Here is a 17,713-nt window from a genome sequence, read left to right as displayed (position 1 = left end):
TGCGTGCAGTGTCCATGGCACCATGGAACACCATCTGATAAGGGGTTTTTCTTCATTTTAAACCAGGCTACAGAAGTATTTCAGAATCCCCTTCATATAATTTGCACTACAGTCTGTTCTCCTATAACACGGTCATTGCGTCCCTGAACACCGCGTTACGTAAACATCGCGTTATAATAAATAACACTGGTCAACACACTTTTTCTGGCATAAGGTATTTCAACGATTTTAATGTCATTTTGGGGTGCTGATTCCAAATCTGGCATCAGTTTTTGTCTATCACATCAGGTTTTTGAGATATAAAACATTGCATTTTCAATAAAAACTGCAGAAGAAAAATATTAAATAAATGTGGATATCTACATAAAATGATATTATAAACCCACTATCCTAAAAATACAGCACCATATTTTAACACTAAAGTAGTCACTGACTCGCAACAACTTGCAATCATAAGTGACAGAGTTAATTTCGGGTAAAATCAATGAAAATGGGGTATGCCGATAGCATAAAAATGAGATGTGATAGAGCAAATCTGAGATCAGATTTGGAATCAGCACCCTGAAATTAGTCTAAAACAGCTGCAAAAGTCCAGGCCAGAAAAAAATGTTTTTTTTTGTTGACCAGTGTAATATAACAGGGGTAAAGCACAGTCCGCGATAAGGCGTGAGATGCGTAACGCTGGGGCTGAACAAAGACCGAGGCGAGTGGGTGGCATCTCGAATCATCCAGCAGCATCCCAGTGCCGTGTGCGATGCTACGCCGAGGGAGCCGTACGACAGCTTCCTCTAACTCGCGCGACGCAGTTACGTTCGCTCGATCGCGTTATATCCAATTCGCATCCGCGTTATAAAAACACGTGTTCCCAAATTACATTCATCGTCGCGTTATATCCAATTCGCGTTACAGGAGAACAGACTTGTAATGTGTAGACTTGTTATTTTGTGTAACTCAGATTATATCGATGTAATAATGTTATTTGTGAAGCGCTCCGTGACGACTGCATTAAACAAAGTATGATCGATTACGCGAGTTCACCCAGAAAAGCGTGAGTCTCGCGACTTTCTCGGGACTCCTGCCAAGATTTTGCAGTAAGCGGTGTGGGGGGGAGCGATGATTCAGAATCGAGTTTTTTTGGAGTTGTATCCCGTTAATATATAAATGTGTCGTTAAACCCGCCACCACCCGACACAGCCAATCAGTAAGGTTTGTTACGTAAACAAAACATGCCAATTAGTTACTAGTTCAGCGCACGGGGGTGTTGGAGAGTAAACCCACAACATTTACAATTCGAGTACGACGTTTCGCCGGTAATTGATGTAGTTTGCAGGTCGTTTTTTTTTATATATAATCTGGACAATGCCGACGGTACAGGAAGGCCGATTCTTGCGGGTGACGTAACTGGAGTCCACCGTGACGCAGACGGGCGCGTGGTAATGTTTACTGCACGCGCAGTATTAATCAGGGCTGCCGCTTTGCTTCCAACCGTGAAGCTCGGCAACAAGTGGCGAACCCGCCGCCGCGACGTCACTCGGCCACGCCATCGCCCTGGATGATACAGGGAGGGGATTGCGGTGAGTTTTAAAATCCGGAGAATATTGTAATAGTTTACCAAGAACCCCGATCACGGCAGAAGCAAAGTGGTGTGGTTGGTTGGTGTGTGTGTACATCTCGAGTAACGTCTCTTGAACGTTTCTTCCCGCGGTAAGTGTACGGGCGAGGAGCGTGGCAAGGATACAACACGGAGGGGGTGGTGGTAAGATAGTGGCTTGCGTCTCCGAGGGAGAAAGTTTCTGAAATGGGGGGAAGGTTTCAGCACGGTCAAGGGTAGAAGCCGGAATAATTGGCGTGGTTCCTACATCGCTTCCTCCTCCTCCTCCGCAGTTGTGGAATGTCTTCAATGCCCTCCTTTCATGCGAGACATTAAACAAAAACCTTTTGAGCCCGTAAACAAACCGCCATGCACACACATTCCGCTGATGCGGGTGCTCAACCGTGGCGCAATTTGTCTTCACGCGACGAGGAAAAGCGCCGCTCGAGGATGAACCGGGGTAGGAGGGCAACAGGGGGCGGGTTGGTAAATACAGATTGTGTTTATACTTTTAAAAAAGGTAAACCCCCGCTAGAGGTTGACGTTGGCGTGCCGAACGTTTCGCGGCGATGACAACACCGATGGGCAGTGGGACGCGATTTGGAGCAGATGGAGCACATGGAGCATTGCACTCGCGTTAACTGTCCCAACAGGTTAGACAGTTGGGGTGTGTGTGGTGAGTGTTGGGATGTGTGTGGTGAGTGTTGGGGTGTGTGTGTGTGTGTTGAGTGTTGGAGTGTGTGTGTGTGGTGAGTGTTGGGGTGTGTGTGTGGTGAGTGTTGGGATGTGTGTGGTGAGTGTTGGGGTGTGTGTGGTGAGTGTTGGGGTGTGTGTGGTGAGTGTTGGGATGTGTGTGGTGAGTGTTGGGATGTGTGTGGTGAGTGTTGGGGTGTGTGTGTGTGGTGAGTGTTGGGATGTGTGTGGTGAGTGTTGGGGTGTGTGTGGTGAGTGTTGGGATGTGTGTGGTGAGTGTTGGGGTGTGTGTGTGTGGTGAGTGTTGGAGTGTGTGTGGTGAGTGTTGGGGTGTGTGTGTGTGGTTAGTGTTAGGATGTGTGTGGTGAGTGTTGGGGTGTGTGTGTGTGGTGAGTGTTGGTGAGTGGGTGTGTGTTGAGTGTTGGGGTGTGTGTGTGTGGTGAGTGTTTGGGGTGTGTGGTGTGTGTGGTGAGTGTTGGGGTGTGTGTGTGGTGAGTGTTGGGGTGTGTGTGTGGTGAGTGTTGGGGTGGGTGTGTGGTGAGTGTGTGTGTGGTGAGTGTTGGGGTGTGTGTGGTGTGTGTGGTGAGTGTTGGGGAGTGTGTGTGTGTTGAGTGTTGGGGTGTGTGTGTGGTGAGTGTAGGTGAGTGTGTGTGTGTTGAGTGTTGGAGTGGGTGTGTGGTGTGTGTGGTGAGTGTTGGTGAGTGTGTGTGTGGTGAGTGTGTGTGTGGTGAGTGTTGGTGAGTGTGTGTGTGTTGAGTGTTGGGGTGGGTGTGTGGTGAGTGTGTGTGTGTTGAGTGTTGGAGTGTGTGTGTGTGGTGAGTGTTGGGGAGTGTGTGTGTGTTGAGTGTTGGGGTGTGTGTGTGTTGAGTTTTGGAGTGGGTGGGTGGGATTAGGTCCTGCTCCGATTGATGGGCGGGGACAAACAAAACCCCCCTTCGGTTGGAATTGACACGGTCACCCAGCACTCATCATCCAGTCATTCGACAGAGGGGAGTTCTCTGCGACTTGCTGCCCAGTCGCCGGCTTGGCACGGGACGGAATTCGCACCACGGAGCGCCGCGGTGAGACGCCACGAGCGATGTCCGTGACGCCCCAAGAGGAACGCTCGGCGTTTTCCCTGGAGGAGAGTCACATCGTGAACTTTGACAACCACCGCCTGTACTGCCGCTACTACAGCCCGGCAAGGCAGCAGGAGCCCAGGTGAGCGTGGATTGCAGGTTACACATGGCAGTGGTGGTTAGAAGCGTTCTTAGATGTCTGTGCTGTATTCTCAGGATTCGAAGTTGAATTCCCTCCCCCCACCTCCCACAGAAGTTGAGGCTGCGTCGTATAATCCGGAGATCGCGGTCATTCTGATCAGTGCAGTTGTTTTGCTCTTGTTGACACCAACTAAATTAGACCCCAATTTACCAATTAAACTACCGCCATAAGGGTCCTATTCTGGCATGTGGTTACGTCACCTTACGAACGATACACTTTGCAAGATGATGTACGGCCCTTTTGGGCGTGTTGGGGGCTTGGTCGTTTAAGAACGCTTCGGGCAGGCTGCTCGATGCGAGGCCGTCAGATGTCCTTCACCACCGATGTCCCTGCGTCGTTCGGTTTGTACGCTCGTCTGTTGAACTTCTAGCGCACCGTACGTAGCCAACCGTGCACGTCGGAGGCGCTGGGGAAGGACAAGACCACAACAACAAGCGGTTTTAAAGAAATGCGCTTGCAATCTAAGAGACGAGTTTTCACTCGAGGTTCATAAGCGCAGTGCGAGAAGCACTGAGCACACGCTTCTTGGGTCGTATTCGAAGCGACTGAAGATTGAATGCAAGCCACTGGACTCAAGTTGTGTCATCACGGCACATCTACAGCCTGCAACGGCAACCACGCTTTCAGAAACATTGTAAAGGTGCTGTGATTTGACAATTACTCCCGATCACTTTTTTGTTTAATACAAAGCAATACTTTTCAGGTTTTTATTTAGTGACTAGGTATAGCCCCTGTGAGCCATGCGGCTCTTGACTCGGGTACAACCGCAACAAACAAAAGCATGAACAAAGAACATCTAAAAGTGACGACGCCCAACAGAAACATCCAGGAAAAACCAGCAAGATCTTCCATAAAAACACACCGTACATCACAACGCTGTGTGCAGAAATCCCAGTGGTACGCAAGTCAATTTTGGAATGAGCAATAGCTGTATTTGAAATGCGTACTTTCTCTTCTTGTGAACTTTAGTTCTTATCATTACTTGTGTTTACGTCAGTTACCATATATGTCCCATTGACTCACGACGCGATCGCTTGCCTCTTAGTAACACGCGAAGTGGCCTCACACTCTCTCTGTCATTCTGTATTCTCCGCACTCATTCGGCTCCCACGCGCGTTAGCGTCGTCTTGCGCGTAACAACAACAATTTACATTTAACCGAGCGCGCTGAAACTAATCGTTCTCAGGGCAACTCAGTCACTGAATTAATTCGACGCGGCAAATCCGGACAACGCAGCGCAGCAGCGGTGAGCGTCTACGCAGTGGCATTATTTGATCTTTGAAATAAAACCAACAACAATAAAAAGCGGTGTTGAACGCAGTGACGATGAGATGCGAGAGCTTTGCCAGCCGAGACTGGTTAGAGCAGTGGTTCTTCTTCTTAACCCGGGGGTGCGAAATGCCATTTCGGGGGGCGGTGCGAGACATGGCCCGACTTTTTTTCTAGAAGGTAAATCATCTGAAACAGAAATTAAGCACGGCCACGTAAGTACAACCACTTTACTCTTCTTGGTTCTTTCGGTAAAGTCACGTAGTTAGAAGTAAAATAAAACAAATCACGACGTTTCAATTGCAACACAAGCAACCTTCATCACGTGGGAACAACCACAGGAAGAAAAATTGCCAAAGTGGTTGTTCCCACCTGATGAAATTAAAGTAGTTAATTATTTGTCCTTTGTTAACGTGACACATTTTTTTACTGTTTGGCTTTGTCGGGTGGTGGAGGGTTACGACACATTTATAAATAACGCGATCTAACCCAAAAAACCTTTATTATGAATTGTACCACTACTTTGTTTCATCAAACCCTTTGCATGTATGAACAGTAAATGTTAAGAACCACTGCATTAACACCTTCGTCAAAGGTATGAAACCATTGTCCAGTACGTACCTGTGCCGTACAGGTGTCATGTTGGGAAAGTTTCACTTGTGTTTTTTTACTGCAAGTTTTTTGGAGGGTCACTCGGAATGTCACGCCTTCACCAGGGCTGTGGGGAGTTTTGACAACATTGGCAACGCAGCAGAACACCGGTGTTGTTTCTGTGAGTTTTTTTGTTATTAAATTCCTTCGCCTGTTATCAGACGACGCAGTTCCGTAAACCGGACTAACCACCTCTGACTCCTCAAGGACCGAAGCACACGATCCCTTCATGCGACTTGGGAATTCTCCGCAAAGTGTCGTGTAAATGGCAACATCAACAGCTTACACCCCCCCCCCAGTCTGCTGTTTGGCCACTCTGTGAGTGGCTAACCATTTGAAACGCTGTGTTTCCCAGCCCAACTGTAAGTGATAGAGGAAACTAATTAAGCCCCTCGATGGCCCATGTAGCCGAATGCGTTACCCTTCAGCATCATCATCATCATCATCGTCGGCAGCGGGATGATCAACAACACTGCCTTGTGGACAAATACACAAATATACAATTGGCAACAACACTATGGAGCTTCTTCGTCCAAAACCAAGAGATCGAGACAAGAGTGGGAAGAAGCCTTCCACCTGTCCTGATTTTCACAGAATCGTCCTCTTATTGAGGACAGCTGCTGTCCTGGGAAACCTGAAAGTCTCCTGTGCTTTTTTTCGATTTAAAGCTTTCGTGACTGCAGGGATTCATCTTCTTGGTTCTTTCGGCAAAGTCACGTAGAAGGGAAATAATAAAATAATAACAAATAAAACATAATAAAATACAATTCTCACGACGTTTCGGCCACAACGCAAGCAGCCGTCCTCAGGTGAAGAACAGGGCTGTCGGAAAGACAGCGTCTGAATGAACACCACCAAGCTTGGCAGCGTATATTTAAGCTGGGTTAGAGGAGGAGGGCGCCTTGACAAAGGAATTTGCATATCAACAGAGGAATTTAGCATATTTATGGAAAATGCAGATATGGGATTAGTCACTACTCGTGGAATGTGTAGGTGGTGGGGGGGGGTCTCAAAGTCATACTGTGCTTGTCCAGGCATCAATTGTCCAGGTGACCCTTGGCCAGGTGTCCCTTGTACTCTCGTTAGCGGTGCCTTTAGCCATGCATCCTCTGCTCCAAGGCAGCCGAGCAGCATTCTTTCTGTGAAAAAAACCCAACAACAAATGACAAACGAGGCTCCGCGTGCAGCACAAAGTTCTTGCCACAAATGAACCACACTATACTTGGATGATTTCGTCAAAAATCATAAACCATCACGCGAACTCCGGTCATCCTCACGGCAACTTTGTTCGATGGTTTGCCATGGGTAGCCATCGCGCGCTTTCAGATGCGCTTCTGCGGCCGTCTGGAATGCTCTTCCTTCCGAAATTAGGAATCCACTGGAGCTACGCACTTTTAAAAAAATAGAATATGTTTTATTCCACATCCTCCCTCACATCGTAACATTGCAACATCCTGACATTCTGGACGGCATTACCAGTTGCATCGACGGTTTCAGGCATGCACACCTGACTCATCAGAGCAGGCGGGGATGGGAATTTTTTTTGGGGGGGGAGGGTGGGGGGGTAGGCCAGATCATTGCCATTCTGGCCTCAGGTATTTAAGACTGTTCTAAGGTTTTCGGAATGGACCCCATGCATGTGCTGTATTCTTCTACCTTGTGTCAGATGCTCCAGTGCTGAGATTGGGCCTAATGAATACAACCGTTGAGTATGGGACGAGGGGGGTGGTTCGTGATTCTTCCACGGCTCAATGTGGGTTTTCTGGCAGCTATATTGAAACTCCTTAACAAAATGTTCTGTTATCGAGTCGCTCCCACTTCTCTTCGGCCCCACAGGGTAGTTTCCACGCTTATTGTTTTACAGACGTTCTGTTCATCGTATTGAATATCCCCATTATATATGTTCATAGAACTCGTCGTCGTGTGTTACACCCGGAGGACACCTCGGTCACTCCGGAGAGGAGGCTGCACCAAACGTGGCCCTCCTCTGATTGGTCACGTGGGCCACGTGAGCCCCGTGTAGAATGTTGAATTGGACAGTTCTCAGAGGGAGGGCTCTGACCCCTTGGGAGATAGGATTCCAAATCTGGGTCCATGTCCTGTTTGGGATTGGCCGTTTCACGATTTGCTACCATATCGCTAGGGTCTGAGGTCGTCCACTATTCGTCCCTGAGAGCAGAAGCCGGTACGCCTCAGATAGTTTGCATCTCCCTTCATCTCACTGGAGCTATTTTATTACTGCCGGAGGGAGTGTAATCAGATCTCTGGCTCTGGTGAACACGTCCCGAATCTGGAGGTATTTATAAAACTGAGAATTTGGGAGGTTATTCCTGGATCTAATAGATTGGAAGGTGTCAATGTGGCCATTATCTGCCAGGAGGTTCCCCGACTCTATGAATCTGGGCCGCTTTCCAATCGGACCATCTGATTCGCTTGTTTTCAACTCGCAGTGCCGGATTGGAGCTACGTGATTTTAAATCATCTCGATTGAAAACGAATTTCCTCATAACTGTTTTATTGTGTTGAATTTGTCGTCTTCCCGCATCCCCAATTAGCACGGTTGGCTACGTACGGTGCGAAAGAAGTTCAACATGCATCCACACTTACAAGCCGTACGACTCTCCCATGGTGGTGGGGATGTTTTTTTGTGTACGTGGCAGGGCACTGGTGTTCGTGAGTCACGGGCTGGGCGAGCACTGTGGCCGCTATGACGAGGTGGCCCGGATGCTGGTGCAACACAACGTGCTCGTGTTTGCCCACGACCACGGTGAGTGCATGCGGGCGGCGTGGCTGCCGGGCGTGTCGCTCGGCAGCGCAACCGCACCGCCACCCATCATGGGCCGGAGGGGCGCAAGCACCGGGCCCCAAAGGGGTTAGAATGCTGCAAGATATGGGGGAGGGGTGGGGGGCATTATCATTCCTTGCACCAGGGCCCATGCCAACCACGCAGTGCCACCGAGTGCCTTCCATTCACAGCGGACGGATCGCTCGCAGATGTGGGGACGTGGAAGAGGTGTGGGACGAGCGGGTGCCAGTGGACAGGGCTCGTGTTCAGCATTCATGAAGCGGCGTCTTCCGCAACCAATACATTACATTGCGATTTTGTGTGGACTAACCCTCTCGGTTATAACGCCCCCACTGAGCAACACTGGCTTAATGTCAACTGCACATTTAATGTACGATCGATGTAAACGTAATGATAATAATAATAATTTACAGCGGCCATCTGTCTAAGCACCGCCGAACGAAGGCCTGTCCATGCCACGTCGACTGTACTGTGGGGGGGGGGGGGTCGTTTGACCATACTTCACCACTCTGGTCAGTGCAGGACGGTGAATGGGGTGGGGAGGCCAGGGCCGGATCAGATATCATTGGCCACCGCTGATGTTAACCTTGGCAAGGAATTGCACTCGGGTGAAACTAATCTAAACTATTCTTGTTTTGATTTGAAGCTTTCGTGACTGCAGGAATCCATACTCTTTGGTTCTTTCTACCGAACGAACCAAAGAGTATTTTAGTTTTACCAGGTAAGACCCACTGAGCTATGTAGCTCTTGGCCATCACAAATGATAGCTCAACGAAGTTGGCTCATCACGTGGACATTTATCGCGGCCAAATAATCTAAAACACATGGTAGTCGGGTTCGGAGAGCAGTGAGCGAACCACTGCCCCACCACTCGATCAAAAAGTATGCATTACAAGGGAGTCTTGAGTGTTCAAAATAAGTAAGTTGGCTTCCACCTCCCGGTCTAACTTTAACTCTTGCCATCAGCCTTTCCCTTCCATGATCGGGCTCATCAGGGCATGTGGTACCAGTCCCTGATTTGTGGGAGTGCCTTTCTTGGCAGTGTGTGTAGAAGATTACAGTGTGGGATTGAGGATTATCCAAACATAGCATTGCCACCCACCATGCAAACTCTTACCCAACAGATCTTGTTCTGCGGTATTCGCTCACTGTCCATAAGCCAAAATAATTGCACCCAAAGATATGGATGCTGACTTGAGTGATAATGCCTTGAAGCCATTGGGCACGACAACGCAACACAATCCTCAATAAGACAGCTCTGAAAGGGAAATTACTTCATTGTGGTCCTGTGCGAGGCTAAAAGGCAGTGCCAGTGTGTGTCCATTTGCACATTTGTCCCTAAATTGCTTGCTCCTCCTGGAAATACTGGGACAGAGACCAAGAAGCAGGCTTAGAAAGGTGTACACGGCTTAATTACTCTGTTTTCAAGAACGCTCCTTGGCTGGCTTGAAGTAGGGATTGTTAGCATAAGGCACCACTACTACAGTGCAAAGTATGGCTTTCCAGTTAAAAAAAAAACTATATTATTGTCCCTTGTATTTATATAATCCTCTGAACAGGTTTACGGAAATATTGGACGAAAACAATGTCGTGATGGATGTGGCGTGCCAAAGTAATTCCCGTGACAGTGTTCTCGACTGTTCCAGCTGGCATTGGGCACTGTGCGTACTCTTCCTTGGAGGTTTTTGTTGTTGTTGTTGCTTTTGTTGTTGTTGTTGCTTTTGTTGTTGTTGCGCTGCGTCGCTCTCCGATGCGATTTCGGGTCGCACCGCGTGTTGTTCAGCACGATGCCCGACGTTTCGTTCCGCACGCTGGGAACTTGCTGAGGTTGACGGAGTTTCCTTCCTTGATAACGGAGAAATGCCAGTAGGGGGCAATGACTGCTGGCAAATTTGGACCATGCCACCGGTACATAATGGCCTACTGAATTTCGATTTAAAGCTTTCGTGACTGCAGGGATTCATCTTCTTGGTTCTTTCAGTAAAGTCACGTAGAAGGGAAATAATAAAATAAAATAATTCTCACCAACAGTAGTAACGACTAACTACTGTTGGTGAGAATTATTTTATTATGTTTAATTGTTTTTATTTTATTATTTCCCTTCTACGTGACTTTACCGAAAGAACCAAGAAAATGGCCTACTGGTTTCGATTGATGTCAGGGCCTCTTTAACGTCACCAGAAGCAAATGGCGCCTAGTATTTTGTCCTTTCCCCGCACCTCCGATGAGCGGTGCGAAAGAAATTCAACGTTAATACAACTGTACGCTTAAGTACATGCGTGGTAAAAACAACCACGGTGGCTTTCTTGATTCGACAAACGCTCTCTGGCTGGGCCATGTCAGAGTCTGCATCTACTATATATGTGTGTGTGTGTGATTGGGCATATGCCTGTATAACCAGCAAAACAGACTCCAACATCCTCGTTGCCCCAAGATGGAATTATTTGTGGTTGTGGGCGAAGCTTTTAAAGAAAATGCTGGCATTGGCTCAGTATACTTCCTTGCCAAGTTCACATTTCACCACAGTAGCAAGCGAGGTGTGCGGTCTGAACCTTTAGTAACCCCCTCCAAAAAAAATCGAATTACCAAAAACGGATAATGAAGCTGGCTGGGTGCCTTGGCAGTCGAGCGAGTGGCTCGCTCTTGGGTGCAAACAGAAGGGACGTGAGCAGGCCTCATGCAATCAGAATATGTAAACTCTTTGGTTCTTTCGGTAAAGTCACGTAGGTAGAAAAATAAATGAAAAAAATATATATCACGACGTTTCGATCGCAACACAAGCGGTCGGAAAAAATCATCCAACAGTGACTTTACCAAAAGAACCAAAGAGTATGGATTCCTGCAGTCACGAAAGCTTCAAATCAAGACAGAATATGTAGAGCTTAATCCCCCCCCCCCCTTCGCACGTGAAGGGCTCACAAGTGACGTCCTCTATTTAAGGAACGAAACAGAAGGACTTCTTCACAAATCTGGCTGTCCGCTTGATGAAGCTAGTTGTAATTACTGGCGAAACGTCGTACTCGGATTATTAATGTTGTGGATTTCCTCTCCAACACACCGGTGTGCTGTAGTAGTAACGAATTGGCATGCTCCGTTTACGTGACAAACCTTACTAGTTGGCTGTGTCGGTTGGTGGCGGGTTTTAACGACACATTTATATACTTACGCGATCTAACCCCAACAAACCCTAAATTATGGAGAATATTTGTACCTGGAGGAATCCAATGAGCTGTAAAGCTCTTTTTTAATCGAAGTGTGTCCAGTACGACGTAAACCGGACCTGAGTACCACCTCAACGCTCATTTGAGCAGGAAAATACTTGGATTTTCTTTTTTTACAAAGAGGTTGCCAATCACAAGTCAAGCACACGGAGGTGGCCGCGAGTGGCCGTCCAGGACATCCCCTTGCCCACAATCCCGCGTGGTGGCTCCAGGAAACTTCAACTCCCCCCTGCCCCCCCCCCTCCCCCCATCGGGCAGCCTCGACTGGGCAATCCACCCGGGTTTATTTTGGAGCTCGGGAGACAAAGTTGACCGGGAGTGGGGGCGGGGGAGGGAGATGGTTCTGGGGGAAGGTGACACACTCCTCCCGGCTCGTGTTTCCGTGACGGCTGTGCACAGCACCTGCCCCGTCAGCAGAGGTCGCAACCGGGTACCCGATACCCGGCTACCCGTACCCGGCCGGGTACGGGTAGCCGTTTGCGACCCTGTTGCGGCCGGGTACGGGTACGGGTAGGCCGTGAGTAACTGGTGAGTAACTGTTTGTCACTCATTTCCCAACGTCTTGTCTCTTCTCACAATTCAAGTTCCTAGAATCAACCCACCCGCGCCTGCAACATGGCTTCATCCCAGAGGTCGCAATCGGGTACCCAATACCCGTACCCTACCCGTACCCGGCTGGGTACGGGTAGGGTACGGGTACGGACGGGTACGGGTACCCGTTTGCGACCCTGGTGCGGCCGGGTACGGGTACGGGTAAGGAATCAAAACCCGTTTGCGACCTCTGCCCATCAGCCCGTGCGGACGTCTCGAGGAGTCTTCGATGTGCAGGTTTCCCTCGCTCCGTGCGGCAGTGGTCGCGGATGCGTTCAGGAGAAACCGGGCGCGCTAAGCGAGACAGCGTGCACAGCACACACACACAATGTTGTATCACTGTATCTTTATGTGTATGTAATTGTGTGTGTCTCTCTTGATGTATCTCTGTATGTATCTGTGTGTACATCTGTGTCTATGTGTATGTATCTGGGTGTATCTCTCTATGTATCTGTGTATGTATCTGTGTATCTCTATGTATATGTGTATATTTGTGTGTGAATCTGTATCTATGTATCTGTGTATGTATCTGTGTGTATCTCTGTATGTATGTATCTCTATGCATGTGTGTATCTCTGTATGTATCTGTGTATCTTTATGTGTGTGAATCTGTATCTATGTATGTGTATGTATCTGTGTGTATCTCTGTATGTATCTGTGTATCTTTATGTGTGTGAATCTGTATCTATGTATGTGTATGTATCTGTGTGTATCTCTGTATGTATATGTGTGCATCTCTGTGCGAGGCAGCTGCCCGCCGAGTAAAGCATGCAGTACACACACAATGTTGTATCTCTACATGTATCTCTATGTATCTCTGTGTGTATCTGTACCGAGTACATTCCACACAACGTTGCTCCACGTCTGACTGCATCGCTGCGCATGAGTGAATTCAACCCGCATAGAAGCGACTGTGGGCGAGAAATAGGCTAACCGTGTATATGTGAAATCGCATAAAAACGAACCCGCGTAAAGTGAGGGACACCTTCATTTGTTTTGTGGGACACTCCTAGGCAGACTCAGCCTTAAATGAGTATCTTGTGCAGTGTGTAAACATCAGCACTCGGGAGATGAAGGAGATCAAGGTGCGTGCCATTCATCATGCTCCACGTCAACACACACCACGCAAGAACGTTGCTCCCAGTCTAAATGATAAACACGTCAATCACGGAGCAATGAATGTTTTTTTTTGTACACACATTTTTTGTGTTATCCTGCATTGACAGTGTATGCGTGGGCACAAATAACTTGAACCGAGCACATTCATGAATACAACGGCATAAACATTAAAACATATATATATGACAATAAAATGCAGAAAACGTTTCAGGCAATGACCCTTCATCATAGAAGTCTGCATGTTCTATATTTGAAGTGTTTGTGACTTCAAGGGTCCATACTCTTTGTTTTTTTCGGTAAAGTCACGTAGGTAAAAAATAAAATAAAAATAATTAAATCACGACGTTTCGGAGGCAACACAAGCCTCTGTCTTCAGGTGGCACCGTCGCAGCAAAATCACCTACGTGACTTTACCGAAAAAGCCAGAGTACAGTCTGCATGTGTCTGCTACGAAGAGCCATCGTCTAAAACATCTGCATCTGTTATAAAGTGGGGCCAATGCCTGCAACGTCGCCTGTCAATTTTTTTTTTGTTCGACGAGTGCAGCGCTGCTATTATCATCTCGACTCTTCGTTTTTTTGGGGGGGGGCTCTCCGTCCCGTTCGCGTGCGCCGCCTCTTACCGCGGTTTCGCCGCTCGCGTGTCGCTCCGCAGTTGGTCACGGGAGGAGCGAGGGCGAGCGAGTGTCCGAGGCTCGGCTCGGCGTCTACGTCCGCGACTGCCTTCAGCATGTGAGGCTCGGGAGGACGCGCCACCCGGAGCGGCCCTGCTTTCTGCTCGGCCACTCGATGGTAAGTCCGACCATCGGGCGCACGCGCACAAGGCAGAGGTTCCCCCCACCACCCCACCCGTCTAGCCTGGACAGACCTTTTTGGGGGGCTCATATTCTTGGTTCTTTCGGTAAAGTCACGTAGAAGGGAAATAATAAAATAATAATAAAACAATACAATTCTCACGACCTTTTGATTGCAACACAGGTGTGAAAACCACAGAAACTTTTTTTCTAATTTTCTTGCCGTGGTTTTCACACCTGATGAAGATTGCTTGTGTTGCAATTAAAACGTCGTGAGAATTGTATTGTTTTATTTGTATTATTTCATTATTTCCCTTCTACGTGACTTTACCGAAAGAACCAAGAATATGAATCCCTGCAGTCACGAAAGCTTTAAATCGACATTTTTGGGGGCTGTTAAGAGAGCAACACGTCTAAAATCTGGCACGGCCGGCACACGAGCAGAACCGCGACAACCTCCGTCGTCGAACATCGTGGGCAACGGTGCGCTGGGTGGATCATTACATCATCGCGCGGCTCTATGGGAATCCCTGCATCCAGCAGCGGATGGATCGTGGGTTGTGTTGTTGACGATGACGATGGCGGTGATGATGAGCCGTGCTGTGTGGTGGTGGCGGCCGTGGTGAGCAGGGCGACCGCTTGGCCATTCGTTCATCCAGCAGTGGATGGACCATGGCTGATATTAATGACGATGGTGGTGGTGGTGATGATGAGCGGTGCTGTGTGGTGAGCAGGGCGACCGCTTGGCCATTCGTTCATCCAGCAGTGGATGGACCATGGCTGATATTAATGACGATGACGGTGACGATGATGAGCCGTGCTGTGTGGTGGTGAGCAGGGCGGCGCCGTGGCCATCGCGGCTGCGAGCGAATGCCCGGACGACTTTGCGGGAGTCATCCTCATCTCCCCGCTCGTCACCCTGAGCCCGTCCGTCACGTCGCCCACGTTGGTGAGGGCCGACGACTCTCGGCCGAACGCCACCTGGGGGCAGCCGCGGTGGCGAGATGTGAACTCCATGTGTTTTTTTTGGGTTAGATCGCGTAAATGTGTCATTAAACCCGCCGCCACCCGACACAGCCAACTCGTAAGGGCTTCATCTTCTTGGTTTTTTCGGTAAAGTCACGTAGAAGGGAAATAATGAATGGGCACCACCAGGCTCGGCAGCGTATTAAGGGCTGTCACGTAAACAGAACGTGCCAATTTGTTACTGGTACAGAACACCAGTTGTGTTGGAACTCCATAAGTGTTTTTTTTTGGGTTAGATCGCGTAAATATATGTCGTTAAACCCGCCGCCACCCGACACAGCCAACGAGTAAGGGCTGTCATGTAAACAGAACGTGCCAATTTGTTACTGGTACAGAACACCGGTTGTGTTGGAGAGCAAAGCGCCACAACATTTTGAATCTGAGTACGACGTTTTGCCAGTAATTACAACTAGCTTCATCAGGCGAAAGCCAGATTTGGCGGGTTTAACGAAACATTTACATATTTACACCATCTCACCCAAAACTCTTGTATTGTGGATGATATTGGTCGCAAAAGCCTACATGTTAATCTGAGATGTTAACTACCTCGCCTGATATACAGAAGGTCGCGGAGTTCAATCTCGACTCGGATACCTGTATATTTGGAATTTGCGTATTCTCTCTTTGCCTGTGGTCACGTGGATTTTTCCACATTTAGAATCGACACGCGTTTAAGAGTATTTGCCGTGTATAAATTTCCACTTGATTGGCCACTTCGTTGAGCTATCATTTGTGGCCAGGTTCGCTTCTGAAAAATATCTACGTAGGTCGGTGAGACTTAGCTTGGAAAATATAGATTTTAAAACAGTTTTTACATGAACAACGCCTCTTTTGTCAATATCTTGAAGTTACCCTAGCCACTGTCAAATCTCTGTTGTCCTTCCATCTCATCTTCTCTTCCTCCAGTCTCCATGTTCACACACAAAAAAAACCCAACTGTGTATGATGTCTCCCTCCTAACTCCGCACCACAAGGCCATAACCTACCTCAGTAATTATTTAGTCGAACTTGTTTTTTGTGTTAGCTGCACCGATTTCTATTCATTGCTGGACAGGTATCTTACGAAAAGGTATGCGTTCTTCAATAAAAACACGTGTGAAACAACATTTCGTGAATCGGAATTAGCCTTGCCCATGAATTTAATACGAAAAAAAATTGTGTTTCGGACAGTCATTCCAACTCTACTCCTAACCTCAAAATATGCACCACCTATATCACTTTTTTTACAATACAAAAAAATATTCAAACGATTGAACGCCATTTTTTTTATATACAGAAATAATTAACCTGTTCAGGGAAGTCACCAAAATATCTGCTGCTTTGTTGGAATGCCCGGCGAGGCAATGTGGAGATGTCGCTGCCGACACTGCACGGACGCCGTTCAGTTTATTTTTTTTATTTTCAAATTCCCCGTGAGCCAAGAACGCTCTTAAAATCGGGTTTCATCAACAACAAAAAACAACACCGCCGCTTACTCCGACATACGCAACAAGTCACATTAAAATCAATCAAATAACAGATAAGAGAAATAAAACAAATAGTGAGCAAAATTACAATCGCAATAATAAACTTTTTATTTTCAGACGACGCTATCGCGGATGGATGGTGATGAGGCGGCGTCCGTGGTGGCTTCTCCGTTTGATGATCTCGTGGGCACGTGGCCGCAGCGAAATTCTGTTAACGCGCAAATTCGATTTTGTTCATCGAAAAGCGTGCGCAATTCGCCACGTTCGTAAATCGAGGGGTACCTGTACTTTTCGACGTCATTGAATTTTCTTTGTCGTCACGGTGACACGTCAGTCCCTCATCTCGAGGTCTCACGTGGGCAAATTAAAATAAACTTGAGACTTGCCGACAACACTCTACTCAATTACCACAGTTGTTGTCGGGGAAATAAAATACGATTAAGTCCCACGTGTTTCACATGGGTTTGTCCCAGCGAGCTTGCAGTACACACTTGCCGCAGACATTCCTGGCCACTTGTACAGTTGAATGTTTTCCGCTCATAATTGCTCTTCGTTGAAAGCTCATACAGATATACGCTATATATATATTCGTCACTAATAACACTGCTCTGTAGAGGAAAAAATATGTATATGTTAACACGCGACGTTTCAGGCAGTGGTCCTGTTTACGTAATCATGTGGAAACCGTGACCGTTGACGTGGATTGTATTATAATTTGGTGCAATAATCTTTTTTCTTTTTCTTTGTCCCAAGATGTATATGGCCCGAATTATGAATTCCATGTGGCCTAGATGTCCTGTTGGCTCTGTGAACACAGCCTGGTTGAGCAGAGATTCCAACGAGGTAAGACAATGATGACTCTTTAAAACACATACAGCCCTCTATACTTTTATTGAACTTGCCCTACTGTCCGTTTGTAATCTTCCAGTTGGACGAGGGCCACCGTCCAGCCATGCGGATTGTGGGAGTTATCTGTGAAATACCTAAAACAAAACACGCCTGGCAGACGCGAGTATGGACTAACCCACCGGGTTCCTTCCCCTGCACCACCACCACCCTCCTCAGGTGCAGGCGTACGAATCCGACCCGCTCGTCCATCACGGCCGAGTCAGCGTGGCCATGGGGCTGGGCCTCTCGGAGACGTCGGCGCGCGTCCGTTGGCTCGCTCCGTCGGTCCGCTGGCCGTTCCTGCTGCTGCAGGGCGGTGTCGACCGCCTGTGCGACCCC

At 48.0% G+C, this 17,713-nt stretch overlaps 1 protein-coding gene across 3 annotated transcripts in view; it reads left to right on the top strand.

Annotated features, from left to right (window-relative positions):
* The first annotated feature begins 1,596 nt into the window (after positions 1-1,596).
* LOC144946101 (monoglyceride lipase-like) overlaps positions 1,597-17,713 on the top strand; it is a 26,998-nt gene continuing 10,881 nt past the window's right edge. The window contains exons 1-7 of one of the 3 annotated variants that reach the window (XM_078874825.1): positions 1,597-1,704; positions 3,272-3,484; positions 8,125-8,231; positions 13,856-13,992; positions 14,833-14,943; positions 17,240-17,329; positions 17,552-17,713. The exon at positions 17,552-17,713 is cut by the window's right edge and continues 54 nt beyond it. In XM_078874825.1, the coding sequence (XP_078730951.1) occupies positions 3,363-3,484; positions 8,125-8,231; positions 13,856-13,992; positions 14,833-14,943; positions 17,240-17,329; positions 17,552-17,713 (729 nt within the window). In that variant the 5' untranslated portion in view covers positions 1,597-1,704; positions 3,272-3,362. Of the gene's footprint in view, positions 1,705-2,185; positions 2,245-3,271; positions 3,485-8,124; positions 8,232-13,855; positions 13,993-14,832; positions 14,944-17,239; positions 17,330-17,551 lie in introns of those variants that run through there. The other 2 variants (XM_078874823.1, XM_078874824.1) reach the window with 2 other exon arrangements.

Source organism: Lampetra fluviatilis, chromosome 40 (genome assembly GCF_964198595.1).
Source record: "Lampetra fluviatilis chromosome 40, kcLamFluv1.1, whole genome shotgun sequence".
NCBI lineage: Eukaryota > Metazoa > Chordata > Hyperoartia > Petromyzontiformes > Petromyzontidae > Lampetra > Lampetra fluviatilis.
This window is presented reverse-complemented; position numbering and strand designations above follow the sequence as displayed.